Source organism: Dicentrarchus labrax, unplaced genomic scaffold (genome assembly GCF_905237075.1).
Source record: "Dicentrarchus labrax unplaced genomic scaffold, dlabrax2021, whole genome shotgun sequence".
NCBI classification, from domain to species: domain Eukaryota; kingdom Metazoa; phylum Chordata; class Actinopteri; family Moronidae; genus Dicentrarchus; species Dicentrarchus labrax.
The window spans coordinates 23,404,052-23,421,735 of record NW_026136710.1 but is presented as its reverse complement, the minus strand read 5'-3'; the positions used below and the strand labels follow the sequence as shown (position 1 = coordinate 23,421,735).

Below are 17,684 nucleotides of genomic sequence, written 5' to 3'. Positions count from 1 at the left end.
AATAAGAAAAGGAGAAAAGAATAAAAAATAAAAATTAAAAAAACACATCTAAAAAGGGACCAAAAGCTTTGCTAAAAAGAAATGTCTTAAGATCCTTTTTAAAACAGTCAGTGGATTGTGGTGCCCTCAAGGTGTCAGGGAGGGCATTCCACAGATGTGGGGCAGCAGCACAAAAGGCCCTATCTCCCATGGTCCTGAGTCTGGTTCTGGGTATGTGGAGGAGGTTTGAGTGAGTGGAGCGGAGGGAGTGTGTTGTGTTTTGTGGGTTGATAAGTTCTTTGAGGGGGGGGGCAGGTTCGTGGATGCATTGATGTGTGAGGAGAGAAACCTTGTACTCAAACCTGGTGGAGACGGGAAGCCAGTGGAGTGAGTGGAGAATGGGGGTAATGTGCTCATGTTTCCGCACTCTCATCAGGATCCTGGCTGCAGAGTTTTGGATGTACTGAAGCCTCTGCAGACTCTTGCCAGGAATCCCAATGAGAAGTGCGTTACAGTAGTTCAGTCTGGAGGAGACAAAGGCATGAACCAGCTTTTCGGCATCTGAGAGGGAGAGAATGGGGCGGAGTGTGGAAATGTTCCAGAGGTGGTAGAAGGAGGTCTTGCATAGGTGATTTATATGGGCTTCAAAAGTGAGTTGGGAGTCCAAGACACACCAAGATTTGTGACTATTGATGAGAGGGGGATGTTGGAGCCAGAAAAGGTGATGAAAACAAAGCAGGTTAAAACAATACTGCTTTTTGTTATGTGCTACTTTCCACTGCGCATAAGCGAATGGTTGGTATGTTCTGAGTGAGGTAGGGGGGGAGTTGGTCTTTGTTGTTGTCGTGCAAGAGTTGAAGTCATGAAAACATACAGTTGTCGTCGGAGTTATTGAGCTAACATTAGAGAGGATGGCCGCTGGTAATTATAAAGTTCCGCCAGCGTTTGATGAGAAAAAATCTTACGAAAGTTGGAAAAATGAAGTCGACATCTGGAGACTTACTGACTTGGATAAAAAGAAGCAAGCCTTGGCGGTTGCCTTGTCGCTAACAGGAAGAGCGAGGGACAGCGCGCTGGAAATAGCCGCAGGGGATTTGAACAAAGATGATGGAATGACTACACTTTTGATAAAACTGGACTTTGACTTGTTTTTGAAAGAGGAAAAGGACCGCCAATATGAGGCATACACAGAGTTTGACCGGATAACGAAAGTCAATGGCGTTTTGATGGTGGATTACATTGTAGAGTTTGAACAGAGGTACAACAGAATTCGCCAGTTCAAAATGGAGCTACCGGATGCGGTATTAGCATTCAAGCTGCTAGACACTGCAGGACTTATTCATGGTAAAGACAAACAGTTGGCACTTACCGCTTGTCCAAGCCTCACGTTTGACAACATGAAGGCCGCCTTGAAGAGGATATTTGGCGATACTACGCCACAGGGCGGCGCTGGTGCACTGCAGGTGAGTGGAGATGCAACTGACGCTGCCTACTACACAAAGTTTACCGGCAGGAGAGAAAGTAGGTCAAATCTGCAACATCAGGCAGCTGTTCAAGGTACCAATCCGCTTGACAGATATGGTAGGAGAACGAGATGTGCAGTCTACCAAAGCTTATATCACTGGGCGAAGGACTGCCCCCACAAAAATGAACATGCTAAACTAACAGAAGATGAAAAACAAACAGAGGTTGAAGAATGCAACATTACTTTATTGTCTAAAGACACATTGTCTGACACAGAGATTTTCATGGTGGAGTCTCTGGGATCTGCTGTGATTGATACAGCTTGCACCAGAACAGTGTGTGGCGAAAAATGGCTTGATCATTATGTCGGTTAACTAACACAGGATGAGTTACTGAAAATGAAGGACATGAAAAGTGCAAGACCATTCAAGTTTGGTGATGGGAGAATTGTCCACTCCACAAAGAAAGTGAAAATCCCAGCTGTGATAGCACAAACTAAATGTCAAATTGAGACGGAAGTTGTCCCAACCGATATCCCTTTGCTTTTAAGCAAAACTTCACTGAAAAGAGCAGGTGCAGTTTTGGACATTGAGAATGACAAAGCCATAATGTTCAAGCAACCTGTGAAACTTGAACTGACATCATCAGGACATTATTGTGTGAACTTGAGGGATAACAATACACCAGATGGAAGTGACATCCAAAATGAAAACGAGATCCTCATTGTGACAGAAAACATGACAAAACAAGAAAAACAAAAAGTGCTATTGAAACTGCACAAGCAGTTTGGACATGCCTCAGTTGACAGACTGCAAAAACTACTGCCCTGCTCAGGTAATACTGATGAGGAGTGTGTCACAATCCTGAAGGATATTGTAAAGAACTGTGAGACATGCATCAGGTACAATAAACCAAAGCAAAAGCCAGCAGTAGGTTTACCCATGGCCTCAACCTACAATGAAACTGTAGCTATGGACTTACATGAACTAGAGCCAGGGGTGTGGTATCTGCATGCCATTGACCACTTCACAAGATTCAGTGCAGGGAGCATTATTACCACCAAGAAACCCAAAGAAATAGTGAAGCACTTTATTCACTGCTGGATAAGTGTTCATGGTCCTCCACGCAGACTGTTCACTGACAATGGGGGTGAATTTAATAACGAAGAAATGAGGGACATGGCTGAAAACTTTAACATTGAAGTAAAAAACGACTGCAGCTTATAGTCCATGGAGTAATGGTCTCTTAGAAAGGCATAAGTAAACCCTCACTGAAATCCTGTTGAAAGTAAAGAGAGACAACCGATGTGATTGGAAGACAGCCCTAGACTGGGCCCTGATGGCATAAACTCTATGCACAATGTGCATGGCTACAGTCCCTACCAGCTAGTGTTGGGCAGAACCCAAATCTGCCGTCAGTTCTCACTGATAAGCCGCCAGCTCTAGAAGGGACTAGCGTGTCTACTTGGATAGCCCAGCACATCTCAGCATTACATGCCACAAGGAGAGCATTCACAGAAGCAGAATGCTCTGAGCGGATCCGAAGACCCCTTTGTAAACAACTGTGACCCACTGATGACCGATATGAAAGGGGATAAGGTTTACTACAAACGGGTGGATTCTACAGAGTGGAAAGGTCCAGGTGTAGTCATCGGCCAAGATGGTGTGGTGATATTTGTTCGCCACGGGGGCACTTATGTTCGTGTACATCAATCCAGACTTCGAAAGGTTGATGGCTGTGTGTTGAAAGAGAATGATCAGTTGATGAGAACTGAAAATGTCACATTACCAGAAACAGGACTCTATGAAAATTACACTGTAAATGAAAGTGAGGAAGAGGCACCCTCAAATGATGAAGAAGCTGAGGATAACAATGAGCCCCCTCACACATCAGCACACCCAAATACTACTTGTGATGGACTTAAGCTGAAAACTGGACAAGTAGTTACATACACAGACAGTGGAAGTGGCCAACCAAACACTGGAAAAATCCTCAGCCGGGCAGGAAAGACCACTGGAACATACAAAAACTGGTACAATTTACAGAACACAGAGCCTGAGGAAATTGCTGGCACAACTGGGTCAGTGGATTTAGGACAAGTGGACAATCTTCAGCTGGGTCCAACTGAGCATATTGAGTTATGTGCAGACTGCCATGAAGAGGATGTACTGATTGTGAATGATGATGCCTTCATGTCTGTCAAACACGCTGAACTCAGCAACTGGAGACAGAACAATGTGTTTGAAGAGGTTAAAGATGAAGGTCAGAAATGCATCTCTACAAGGTGGGTGTGCACACTCAAGGAAACACCACAGGGGGTTGTACCTAAAGCCAGATTAGTTGCAAGAGGCTTTGAGGAAGTGAACACTGAGGAGCTCCCAAAAGACTCGTCGGAGTTACTAGGGCTAACACTTTTGTCCACAGGGGCTGCCAGAATCAACCCTAAATTTAAGTTCTTGCTGCTGCTTTAAACTGAGGTTTTAGAATGACACCAACAGAAAAAAACGATTAGAGAGGAAGGTTGTCGGCCTGCGTAACCGTGCACAGCTCTAAATGCCGCTGCATTTACAGTTTATGATGGTTCAACCTGCCGCTGTGGCTCGCTGTATCACCATGGCAACTACAGCAGCTACAGTGGGGAAAACAAAGGAAACTTTCTGAAATTCTTCTTTTGAAAGAAAAGAACGAGCAATAAATGCATCATGTAAATGACACCACTGATGTTTGTTGGCCTCCAGAAGTTCTTTCTTAACACATTCACCAGTCCTAATCTCTGCTCAGATTTCCAGTACTTTGCTTTATGATTAGCTCAAGAAATCTATTCGAAAGTACTTTTCTCCTTACTGGTACAAATGGCACATCTTGGAAGAGCTCCTGGATGAAGCGGCGTGAGGCCAGGCGGAACATGCAGTGAGCCAGCAGGTAGGACACCTCTGAATACAGACAGACGTCATCAAACGCATAGGGGAACTTCTCCTTGATACTACCAAGAAAACACATTTAGTCAACACATTAGAATAGGCTGGATAGATGTAGACAATGTACTGTATGTGTGTGTAACAACGCAGTTTTGTGAAGGCAAGAGAAAGCTTCAGCCTCACGTTAACAGGTTGGTCTCATGGTTTTTGGTTCCCACGGAGGAGCTGAGGTTGATGACCAGACGAAGCACCTCCTTCCTCAGCAGGACCCTGCCGGCCGGTGCGTCCTCTGGGATGGACTTCATACCTGCCATAGTACAAAGAGAAAATTAAACGATGTAAAACTAGAACATTATGGAAGTTCAGGGCAAATAGCGATAACCAATAATTATCTGTTTGTTGTGGCCGATGCTGATATATACAGTATATATATATTTTATTTAATTATTAATTTTTCTAATATGAAACCTATGATTAAAGACCATTTATTTTTAATATATAGACTAATTAACACCAGACTTCATCTCCTTGATTTTTTGTTTGTTGAAAGCTGACAGACCTCCAGTGGTCTCACTGTAGGCTCAGGAGGTAAAGCCCGTCATCTAGAAGGTCGGCAGTTCATTCCTGGCTCCTCCCGCTACATGTCAAAATGTCCTTGAGCAAGATACTTTACACCAAATTGCTGTGCATGAATGTGAATGAATGTTAGTTTCTGATTCATCTTAATTAAAGACAAATGCATATGAAGTGTGCAACACTTTTCCTTTTCTCATTAAAGGATCTCCAGTCAGCCATGCGAAAAATATGATGGAAATTGGAAATGTTTTCAGTTCTTCAGTGGAAGCCTGAGTGATGTTTAAGGCACATGTTTAAGTTCCTGTACGTCAACATTTATTCTAACATTTATTCTAAGTCTGTTTGTATTGCACTTCAATACACCAACTTTTCCAGCTTGTTTGCGATGTTTCCACTCAGGTTTTAGTTAGTGATTTTTGATCATTTTGAGATAAACGGCACTGGCCAATGTCTGTGCTTATGCAGCCAATATTAGCATTGTTGGTGTAGCTGCTGTGGGGCGCTGTTAGTGCACCACCTTCCCGTGAGTTTTTGGAAGGTGGTGAAAAAGTTGGTTTGAGTCTGGTACTGTAACACTCATACATCCTGCTGTAAACATGTCTGAATTTCCTATAGAATCGAACAGAATTATATGTGACTTTCCCTTGTTTTGATATCAGCATCATACATCGGCCATCAGCAGCCCTGCTCTCTAAATATCAGCATCGACCACTGAAAAACTCTATTATTGGTATATTGGTTGACCACTAATAAAAACAAGTGGATGGAAAAATACTTGCTGCTCAAAACCAGGTTTCAAGTCCAAAGGCACATATATCATTCCAATATCAGAATCATCACAGTAACTTCATTTTCTCATTTACTGGCCAATAATATACAGTATCAGCTATAAACTTTCAGTGTGAAAGGTAAATTAAACCTACCCAAAACGAGTTCTGTGCTGCGGCCACTACCCACAGATCCCTGGGACACAGTGTCACTGCATCCAGACCCCCCTGACAACTTGACTTGGACCATGACCTCCAAATGGTTTGCTGGAGGTGAACTGCGCCACTCTGAGAATGGGGGCATTTCTGTCAGATCTGAATGAGAGGATGAAAAAGAGTTCCACTATACAAAAGCTCCGGTGACATAATGGCTTTACTGGGCAACTCATTCAAGAAAATCTTCTGTAGCAATGATCATTTAACCAGGAACAGGATCCCACCTGGCTCACTGTTCTGAGAGTTGAGTCCAAGCACAGACAGTCCGGCACAGTACAGGCAGTTGTTATCGTTGTGCTCCTGAAGACCCGTCTCCTCTGAGCCCAGCATCTGCTGCTGCTCTGCCCGGCTCACCGCCATCAGCTCTGAGAAACTGAGCTGAGAACGGAGCCTTGCTGGCCAACATCCGTCACTGGGGCCTGAGGACACACACACACACACACACGTTTGAGCAGGCAGGCTTTGGTTACATGCAGGTACACAGTCTGTGTAGAGAAAGAGGTGGAACACTGGCCGAACTGCAATCTCAAAACCTATTGTCTGCTTACTCAGCTTTTTATTAGATTTTTTTAAAAATCTGCATTTGTACATAGACATCTGTTTACAGAGATTAGCCCAAATATGTCTCTCTTGTCAAGTTGCTTATTGGACTGCAGAGGAAGTCTTCGCCAAGATATCCGTTATCCCTAGTACATATGTACTAGGGATAACGGATGTACCAAATACTTGGTATTCAAATATTCAAAGAAATGTCTATATTTATGACTTAACTAATTTCCTAATATATTAAAGATGTCTTAAGTATAATCAAAACTAAAGTCACCTCCAGTCAAAAATCAGTGTTTCTTCTTGTTGCTCTGTGCTCACCGAAAATCTCATTTGTAAGGGCCGGGGCCTACCAGCATGATCTGTGACATCACAAATAGTTTGGAAGTCCATCTTTGTCCAGTATGCAACTTGTACAGTGTGATGTAGAAACCTGAAGCCACCAGTGCTCATACACTGAGAATGGACTTTACAGTGAAGGAGGAGGAAAAAACAACTAGATGATATCAGACAAGAATGTTTGTATGTCTTAATAAATGTCTGGAGGGGATCTTAAAGTTGTAGCTAGGACTGCCAAACAGGCTGTGATCTAACTGTAAATTCAAAGTGTTTTTTCTAAATCCTCACCATCAGAGTCTCCAGAGAAGAATTTAGCAGAGCGGTCCTCAGAAGGCGGGCTCATCCTCTTTTGGAAATACGGGGTTTCTTTAATCTGAGGGAATCCAAGAACAGAATTCCCATCCCACTCAGTTCAGCTTCAAAAGAGTGAGGTGGTGTTTTCTTAACAAAAAGCATTCTTATAGAGGATTAGCCTCACCTGGAACATGTTGTTGATATTGACAGGCAAAGCGAGGCCTATATAGTCATCAGAGGATCCATAGGTGCCAGTGGACACAATGGAGCGTACAGAGGAAGAGCGCTGCAGTGTAGTTTGGTTGATTGGACTCAGCAGGTCTTCCTTGTCCAGAGATGTAAAGCTCAGAGCTTTCAAAAATCTGAAAATAGATTAACACAGAGGTAGATAAAGTATGTTTTACTCCTGTCTGAGCCTTATTCTGACAAATGACCAGCTTTGTTTAAAAAAAGCAATAAGGGTGTTCAGATCCATACTGGGTTAACAGGGGGTGTTTATATGAGCTACAATTTCTACACAGTTGATGGGATGTGGATGTAAATAACCTCACTATTAAAGCTGAAGGTCAGCACTATAACCTAATAGTCATTGTTTGGAGTACAAACCACACACAAAACTGTCCATATACTTACACTATGCCTAGTATATTGATATTGGACTGACATAGATATGACCCAGGTTTATCAGTGTCCTACTCTATTTTGAAAAAAGTCACACATACAGCAAATTCTCTTATAAAAGCTGGTATTCAGATAATGGCTGAAAGCTCACATGGAAAATTTAGTATGATGTCTATTTCCACAACAGCAATTCCATTTATATAACAACAGAGTCATACTCACCACTCTGCTGCTCTCAGTTTCCATTTTTAAAGAGTAACTAAACCTCTGTATTGGTATTTACTAGTGTTACTGATTGATTTTAGTGCAAAGTATATGAATTCCCCAGTTGACTCAGTGAAGTCCTTCCGCTTCCTGGGTACCATCATCACCCAGGACCTCACCAAGAAAGCCCAGCAGAGGATGTACTTCCTGCGGCACCTGGGGAAGTTCAACCTGCCAAAGACAATGATGGTGCACTTCTACACCGCCATCATCGAGTCCATCCTCACCTCTTCCATCACTGCTGCCACTGCCAAGGACATGGGCAGACTGCAGCGTATCATTCGATCTGCTGAGAAGGTGATGGGCTGCAATCTGCCATCCCTCCAGGACCTGTACGTCTCTAGGACCCTGAGGCGTGCAGACAAGATTGTGGTTGACCCCTCCCACCCCGGCCACAAACTCTTTGAAGCTCTCCCCTCTGGCAGGAGGCTACGGCCCATCAGGACCAAAACCTCTCGCCACAAAAACAGTTTCTTTCTGTCTGCAGCCTCATTAACAAGGCCTGTTTCCTGTACAGTTTTTCTTATCTTTATTTATTTATATCTTAAAAGTATTTTATTTTTGTGTGATGTTTGTGTGATTTTTATATTTTAAGCACCAGTGCACCAAGACAAATTCCTCGTATCTGTAAAAACTTACTTGGCAATAAACCTAATTCGGATTCTACATATTTTGCTATAAAAATACACACCCAGTTTCAACTCTACTGGTTGAGGGTGCCCCTGCTTCTAACGTCTCGACTCTGCAGACTGCGGCCTGCTACGTGGCCGTAGCCCATCACTCCACCAGAGACACTGGAGAGTTAGCCACTAGCTTAGCTAAAGTTACAACAGAGGTACCGCACAGAAACCTTTATAAACGGCCAAGAATGTGCTTCTAGTGACTGTAAAAAACTCCAGCGGACTCTCTGTGTTTGCAGTGCGGACATGGAGAGTGACAGCAGCTGCTCATGGCTGGTTCGCTCTGTTAGCTCTGACTACAGCAGCTGTACTCCTGCTACACTAAGTGGTGGTCCGTCTGTTACTCACGTTGGTGTTACCTTCTGCGTCACACACTCCATATCCACACGGTAAATGGACCTGTACTTGTATAGCGCCTTTCTAGTCTTCCGACCACTCAAAGCACTTTTACACTATGTGCCACATTCACCCTTTCACACACATTCACACAGTGATGGCAAAGTCCATCAAACAGAAACTAACATTCATACACATTCACACACTGATGCATCGGGAGCAATTTGGGGTTCAGTATCTTGCTCAAGGATACTTCGACATGTGGCACCAGGAGCTGGGGATCGAACCCACAACCTTGCGATTAAGGAACGACCCGCTCTGCCTTTGAGCCACAGCCGCCCTGGCATGGCTACGTCTCCTATTTGATTCTCTCTGCTTTAACACAACCTTTTGTGGCACTCTAGATCCATGACTGCCAACAGAAATCACTTGAAACTGACATTATTGAAATTAAAAGCCTACCTATAGAAGTCTGCAAGACTTTTAATGTGAAAATACTGAAGGAAGTGTTAAGGTTTCATTCAGACTGTAGTTATGATTGTTCAGGGAAAAGTCAAAGTGGAATTGCTGTCAGGAATCTGGGGGAAATTCTAAACAATAGCCTGTCTAATACAATTCCTGACCTGTCACTGACGTAAATAAAGGCTCTAGCAACTATTGACATTTTACAGTTGCTCTGTTACAGCTAACATAGGTTTGGATTGTTAATATAAAATAATTCTGCATTTACACACAAAAAAGACGACGCCATGTCTTTACAGTGGCCCAGGAGGGACAAACCAAACACTGGCTCTAGATATGGATGTCCAGGTTTTTTGCGGCCATCACAGTTTCTCCTTTGCGCTTGGAAGAGGAGAGTGACAAGATGCCACTAAATCTTACACACTGTTTTGAAACATTACAGGTACCTTCGTGAAGTGAGTCTGGAGTCCAGGCTGCCTGTATTCATAGTGATGGCATCAGTGAAGAGTATGTCTTTGGCTGGGGAGGCCAAGGCCTCGCTGTGCGACAGGGACGGCTGGATCCGTTGGTGCTGCAGCCTCCTCAGGGTGGCGTAGCCCAGAGCGTCACGAGGACTTGTGCAGCCATTGTGGGAGCTCGAGTACTTCAGCGTGGCATATCCCAAAGCATCTCTGGAGCTGGAGTACAAGCTGTAGTCAGCTAGGCTGCTCAGGGTGCTCACTGAGGGGGACTTGAGGGACTGGGCTCGGCGGGGCAAAGTGTGGGAGGAGCCAGGAGGCACAAGCGAGGCAGAGCAGGACTTAGGGATTGAAAGCGGTGTGGAGCAGGGTTGGGGTGTCAGTGAGTGCACGTTCTGGATAGTCTGGGTGCTTATCACTGTGTTAAGGCTGACACAGTCGGCATCTATGGTGGAAGGCAGGGTCTCCCTGGAGGGGCTGGAGCTCATGGAGCTGATGCCACTCGTGGTGGTGTCTGTGTTAAAGCTCTGGCTGCGGCTTTTAAACTGGGTTCCACCACCTCCTGAGGGCCCATCTTCAGCCAAACGTTCATAGCTACGCTGGTTCCTGACCCCTGACCCATCCATTTCCCCCTCCCCAATACTGGGTATGCTTCCGCCATTCTCTATGGCTTTATTCCCCACAAGAGAGGTCTCTTTACCACCTGAAGGGCTTTTAGACAAATGGCCGTTGTAAATCGGGAAAACATCTGTCGCTACAAATGAGTAGCTGGTGCATTCAAGCACCTGTTTTCCATCCAGCCCTCCTCCTTGGCCTTGGTTGCTGCTTTTGGTGTAAGGGGTGGTGCGAGGCTTCTTCCCAGGGAGAGACAGAGAGTGTAGAAGGCGGTTGCGGAAGCGGGAAGAGGCCAGCATAGTAAGAGGACTTCGGTCCTTCGTCAGTTTGGGGCACACGTACAGAGAAGACTCCTCTGAGAAGTCACAGCCTTCCAGCCTCTCATCATCTAGCATATACGCACCTGAAAACAACACAGCAGCAGTTCTTTCAACAAGGTTGTAAAGTAATCATACAATTCTTTGGCTTTATTGGAGAGTTTAGGCTTACTGGGTTGTACAGAGTCACTCTCGCTGTTGTGCCTGGAGCCTGTGGAATCTATGAGCCTGAGGGTACTGGGAACAGAGGACAGCAGGTTGTAAGGCCTGGGCTGAGGCTCCAACTCCTCCGGTACTATGGGCCACAGCATGCTACGGCTATGTCTTACAGCGTCCCAGCCCTGTTGCTTTAGTGTTTCACAGCCCTGCTTCGTCTTACTGATGAGGCCCAGCACATACAGACATGCCCTGCACAGAACCCAAAGCCAAAGAGACACCTTATAAAAATCCGATACAGATCTTAACTTTACTACTGTAAATTCCAAATCATATCTGAATTCATGTGAATTTTATGTCACTCTAGATTGGTCAATTCAAGACTGTGACCTGTTCACACTGGAATCTGATGTGGGCCACATTCAAAAATGTATGTGAACAGCCAAAGAAAAAACATCTGAGCCATAAATCAGAATTGAGCACTGAGGCTTATAGTGTGAAGACAGCCTAAATCCTACAAATGGAGAATCATCTGGCTACAGTATTACATACAGTCCAGTTTTCTATGACATGAGCTAGTAATAATAATTAATCAAATATAGATTATTAAGTTGCATTTTAATTCATATTGATAAAACAGCATCCAGGCCAACAAAAATCAGCTGCTTTAGTGATAATTAGTGGAACCTTCAAACAATGTTAATGCTTAATATCATCATACTGATGATATCTTGCAATTTCACCCTAAAAACAAGCTAATGTATAGCTGCAACTAACAGTAAGCTAGTTGAGCTGGTTATAAGCTTAACTGTAAGCTAGTTAAAGTGGTTTCTTTAATCTGATATCTGTGATGGATGTGGTGGTGTCAGTCTATAAATGGGGATGTGTGTAAGTCCTGTGATATTCTATCCCTAAATGTGTCCATCATAGCAGGGGGAATGCATCCTGACAGCTAAGAATGATACAGTCAGAAACCGTTTCTCCTGTTTTTAATATGAAACGAAGCTCACACATCTGTCAAAGTCATACTGCAGACTTGTTTCCCCACAACAGGTAAGAGTAAGGGTAGAGCTATGAGGTCACCATCTGACCTTAATAAAGGCATTTTCAGCTTAGAATGTAGCTACAAGTACAGTGAGCAGGGTGTGAAGCAGGCACAATCCTACCCTCTGATGGACAGGACCTCACAGTGGTGGGCCAGAGCCACGATGTCAGGGATCACCCCCTCCTCCAGCAGCAAGTTCAGACCCCAGTTTGATGAGCCTATGTTTCCCTGGTAGAAAAGACAACTAGTGAACATCAACTGCGGATTTCCTCTTAGAATTTTTCAAATATTAACACAATTACAAATGCTGACCAAAGCCCAGAGAGCTGCCTTCAGATTTTTGATGCCCTCCCATTTGTCCAGGGCAGGAGATCGAACCCTGTCACTCAAATCAGGAACCACATTCTGCAGGAGGAAGAGGAGAGAAGAACTAACAGACACCAAATAAAGCAACCACAACTCTATGGCTATCTTTTTCAACCTTTAATTTTACCTCCGCTCACTATTTTACCTTTACATTTTATCTTGTAACTAATCATGGATGTAAATAGTAGGCTGACATTGAAACTAAATGTTACATTTCAGTGATCTCATAGTATTTTCATTCAAAATCGAAAGTTTGTTCGAAAGTTTTTAAATTAATTTATTTTATTTAACTAGTTATTAGTTAATGCTATTAGTATTAGCATTAAGTATTTCAGAGGTTCCTCCGCGTACCACTAGAGGCAGCTCACATACCACCATACCATAGTTCGAGAACCACTGGATTGTGCTAATTATCAAACCTTACATACGTGCACTCACTCTTGACTAGCTGGTATTCATCAGGTTGAAACAAGTGATTTACAATAGGTTTAGCAAGAAACAAGACTAGCAAAAAAGTACAAGATATCTAGGATAGGAAATTGTTCTTTCATGAGTTCCACTGCTCTCTAAATGTAGCTTGAAAGAAAATCTGAGAAAGTGTTGCACTTCATGTTAAAACCAAGAAATAGCATAAAACACCAGGGCACATCTACGTCTGCAAAAGTCTTTTCTGATGAATCTACTTATTTCATCATATTACTGGTGAGGTTGAATTTCCTGTAGTCTGTAAATGCAACAAACAGAGGACCTCACCTGGGCTTGAAGCAGCTGGCAGCCAGTCTTATCATGAACCAGTTGACCATACAAGTGCACAGGAAGGTAAACGTTTGGTCTCTGTAACCTGCCATGCCACATGTAAACAAAGAGGTAACACGTTCTGTTAAGTTCTGGCTATGCTTTGCTTTTTGCTCCATTTGGAAATCTGTCTTGTAGATTACATTGTTACCTGATAATGGTGCTAGATGAGCAGTCAGGAGATAACTGAAGTCAGTACAATTCATTAAATATTTGCTTCATCCAGTAGATATTGAGACATAGAGATAGAGATAGAGATTTAAGACCGACTGACCAAACATAAGGCCGGTTACAATAACGATTTTCGTTGGATGATATATTGTCCAAGAAATAATTGCAAAAAACTATGTTATTGTCATTTTAAGTTTTATGCTAGTGATATAATGATCAGCATTATAATGTCAGTACACCATTTTAAAAGCAATGAATGCTTAATTTTTAAGAAGATTCAGTAGAATTCTAATGGGTAGGTGTGTAGGTTGTCAGTAAATAGTAAGCAACCGAAACAAAATGAAGTGTAGGGGCAGCCATTATCTTGGGGCAATCAAAGACTATTGCTTGAACTGTGAATTCTAATGTCAATGTACAGAAGTCCTCAAAACTATGTTCTAAATGTGCTAATATTCAGAAATACCACAGGAACATTTCTGTTGGAGATCTCTCATTTGGACCCCCTCCCAAATTATGTCTATACCATGGTAACACCCTTGTATATATTGAACGATACTTCGATAGCTTAATTATTGTGACAGGCCTACCAACCAACAGAGTGACGCTGCCATTCCATCACATTCCTAAAACTGTAATAATGACTCTAATAATGGTGGTGAAATGGCAGGACTGCAGCGGTTGAAGCATCAAAGCATACTGTGTGTGAATGACGTTCCTCCATTATATATATATATGTGTTTTAAAGGCTGATATCAAATAAGGTAAACAGTGCTGGGTTTACCTTTGGTTGCTGCGTCGCACATAATTGTCTCCATTAACAGGCTTGCGGTACGTGGTGAGGGCCTCATTAAGCTGCTCCTCTATCATGTCCACATACTTCAAGTTATACTCCTGCAGGGACACACAGAGGGACTTACTGTTAAAGGTTTTGTTAATGTCAGTAAAAAAAGAAAGACGTATGATGGTTGAATTGTACCTTCTGCCATTTCTCCATCTGTTTAGTGATATATCCTCTCTCACTGAGATAGGAGAACCCCTTTGGAATAGATAAAAACCTGGTGGAAAGAGAAATAAGGAATGTTTATTTTTATAGTAACAGCAACAATTCAAAGTCATAAACATTATTGACATTACAGGAGGAGGTGGGGAACAAAATATTCCCTGTGCATTTTAACCATGGTGAAATAACAGGATATGGTCTGTAATAGACATGGACATTTAGCAGAGAGTTGAAAAGGGGTCAAAGAGATTAATGTAAAAATCATATTCCTCACATTATCTCTGATTTCTACCACAACAGACATCCGTAGATCTGCTTTCAAATCATAGAATAAAGATGCCTCAGAATAGAATCATCACATTTTGAAGTTTTATTTTGTGCCAAAGAATTCTAGTGATAGCTGTCTGTACATCGATGGGTACACTGCAAACAGAAGCTGCTAATAGCTAGTTGGCATACTTTTAATGGTGCCAGAGAAAAAACTTTAAATCACAAGGATGTCACTCTGAACAGGATTTAAACTACAGGAGGACCAGCAAGTTCACAGACAAAAACAGTATATAATTATTATTTGGGTGAGAGATAGGATTAGAATCACTGACCAGGGCAGGTAATGTTAGAATCACCCCACCTCTATTAGCCCTACAACGCCGATTGTATCAGATATGCTACATGAATTTCTGAGACCTTATCACCATCATGGATGTACAAAGAGAACTGGATACAGTTATATACAGCCCGGCGCTCTTCCTGGGGGCTTGATTACCATGCATAATCAGAAGGAGAATCAGGGTTATTGCCAAGTAAGTTTTCACATACGAGGAATTTGGCTATCATAATCTTTATATATTGACAAACTCGGACTATATTGACTAAATAAATAAAATGGTTGGAAAACGGTTCTTCCAAATGCAATGAAATATATTTGTTTTTGCTTCTAAAGTAAACATTGCTGTGATCAAATTGCATAAATGCCTGAAGTATCAAATATACACAAAAATAATATATATACATGCATATTTAAATGACCAAGAAATATATATAATGTTTAACTATTGGCAAGAATCATATACAGGGGTTACAAATTGAATATATTGCGATACTGAACTGAATTTGTATTTATCACAGTAACATCCAACATTATAATCCTCACTGCTATCTACTGGTTCGGGGTTTAAACACAAAAATTAATAAACTTTTTTGAGAAATCGATACAATATACAGTAAATAATATTGCAATACGATATTTTTTAATATTCTATTACGTTCCTATCCAATAGGCACTTCAGTTTAAAAAAATAAGCCCTATAGCTCCAAATATAGATGGCTAGATAGTGTACCTTAGCAGCAGTAGCACACCCTTGTCCCCCAGGTGTGTGAGAGCAGGTTTCATCTCTGTCAGTGCATGTAGGTTGGCCTGAGGAATAACACATTGGGGGGGGATTAAGTGCCAGTGATCTAATACCCACAGATCCATTCAGATTGTGCTGTTTGCTCCCTCACCTTGTCTTCACAGGCTTCATCCAGGATGTCCAGCGCCTCCATGGAAATGGTTTTATTGCGGTCGTGAAGCTGCGTCACCAGGAGCTCGATGCCCCAGTTACTAAAGAACTCCACACTGGCACGCAGCAGGACCCGCAGGTGCTTGGTGGCGTACAGCCTGCAGGTCTGTATTTGATCCATACAAGACAGGAAGTTATTAGGTACAGATGAAAAGAAGATAGAGTTACCTCAGAGACACCAAGATTGTTTAGTGTATCAAGTCAAACATCTGCATACATACACAGACTTCATGGATGCTGAGCCCTTCCTCAGTGTAATACCTTAACAACTAGTATACACATTAATTTATTAACATTTCAATACTTTTATAGCCAGGAGACATTTTTAATTCCTGAAAAAAAAAACTTTTGCAAAGAACATATAGTTTACAGTGAGTTTGTTTTGGAAATTGAAAATTGGAAAAGCTGTACTTGCTCAACACTGATTCATATACATAATACAATCAGTGTATGTGTGATTACAGCAGAGGGTGCTGTGGTAAAGCTGTCAGACAGAGCTGTATGGACTCTTACATCAGTGGCAGCAGTGAGGATTTTGGACAGAATGACTCGAGCCAGACCGTCTCGACTGTAATCCAGCGTGGAGACTGTCAGCTTCAGCAGGTGCTCTTGATTCTTCAGACTGCACATGTTCAGCAAACTGACAGAGCCAATGAGAGCAAGCAGATTAAACACAGAATGATAGCATAGGACAATGTGAAGCCTCTAACACTAATCCAGCTGTCTGCAGTGTGTTATAAGATCTGAATGTCTGTTTCAAATGCTTTAAAAGGAGACTAAAGCCCAGTCCACACTGCTCGCGCCTGCAGCGAGTGTGCGTGGCAGAACGTCTTGCTTTTTATTTTGGCACCCATGTTAGAGCAGGTTAACGGGTTAGAGCAGCCACACTGCCCAAGTGAGCAGTGCGTCTCAGGTAAAGCTGCAGCGACGCATACTAACATGCTGATGTCAACCTGGTATAATGTTCACCATCTTAGTTTAGTGTGTTAGCATCAAGCGCTGGGCTAGTGGCCAAACCGTGTAACTACAGCAATGGCGTCTGTCATGTGATGCATGCTGGCCCAAAAATACTTTTTTCCATAAGGTTACATCATGAAAGAAGTGGCTGTAAAATGGTGGATACATTTCTGCGTCACAACAATGACTTCTTTCACTATCAGAATTTGATCTATTCGGTCCAATTCTATTTTTAAAGTCTAGAAGATTTGCACGATTAAATCATTTATCCCAATTCAAGTTAACAGTGGGCTAAACCTGAAGTTAGATTTTATTTCTATTTTTTTTAACGAAAACATAAGTCAACTAAGTCTAAATAAATCTCACATCAACCCATTCATCCACCACTACTTCCTGGCTAATTTTATAATTATTACTTATAAAGCTTTTTTTAATACGCTTTCTGTATTATTGTGGCCAGGACAATCATGACATGAACTTTTCTTATCATCCCATTCCTAGTACGCCACCAGACATGGGCAGCTGTGGCTCAGAGGTAGGGCGGGTCGTCCACTAATCGGAAGGTTGGTGGTTCCCCCGCTCCTCTCGTTGCATGTTGAAGTGTCCTTGAGCAAGATACTGAACCGATGCTGTGCACTGGTGTATGAGTGTGTATGAATGATTAGTTTCCGTTCTGGTGAGCAGTTGGCACCTTGCATGGCAGCCACTGCCATCAGTGTGTGAATGTGAGTGAATGTGTGTGAAAGGGTGAATGTGGCACGTAGTGTAAAAGCACATTGA

At 42.6% G+C, this 17,684-nt stretch overlaps 1 protein-coding gene and 1 long non-coding RNA gene across 3 annotated transcripts in view; one reads left to right on the top strand and one right to left on the bottom strand.

The window, feature by feature from the left end:
• Positions 1-17,684, top strand: part of LOC127370390 (uncharacterized) — a 180,326-nt gene that overhangs the window by 119,765 nt on the left and 42,877 nt on the right. The gene's annotated exons all lie outside the window — the stretch shown is intronic.
• Positions 1-17,684, bottom strand: part of LOC127370299 (rapamycin-insensitive companion of mTOR-like) — a 38,425-nt gene that overhangs the window by 7,508 nt on the left and 13,233 nt on the right. The window contains exons 22-37 of one of the 2 annotated variants that reach the window (XM_051412248.1): positions 16,461-16,587; positions 15,889-16,053; positions 15,726-15,802; positions 14,362-14,440; positions 14,167-14,276; positions 13,173-13,260; positions 12,366-12,458; positions 12,175-12,281; positions 11,025-11,260; positions 9,909-10,938; positions 7,284-7,461; positions 7,094-7,178; positions 6,145-6,339; positions 5,861-6,019; positions 4,545-4,668; positions 4,288-4,426 (exon numbers count right to left, since the gene is read on the bottom strand). In XM_051412248.1, the coding sequence (XP_051268208.1) occupies positions 4,288-4,426; positions 4,545-4,668; positions 5,861-6,019; positions 6,145-6,339; positions 7,094-7,178; positions 7,284-7,461; positions 9,909-10,938; positions 11,025-11,260; positions 12,175-12,281; positions 12,366-12,458; positions 13,173-13,260; positions 14,167-14,276; positions 14,362-14,440; positions 15,726-15,802; positions 15,889-16,053; positions 16,461-16,587 (2,992 nt within the window). Of the gene's footprint in view, positions 1-4,287; positions 4,427-4,544; positions 4,669-5,860; positions 6,020-6,144; positions 6,340-7,093; positions 7,179-7,283; positions 7,462-8,211; positions 10,939-11,024; positions 11,261-12,174; positions 12,282-12,365; positions 12,459-13,172; positions 13,261-14,166; positions 14,277-14,361; positions 14,441-15,725; positions 15,803-15,888; positions 16,054-16,460; positions 16,588-17,684 lie in introns of those variants that run through there. The other variant, XR_007886188.1, reaches the window with a different exon arrangement.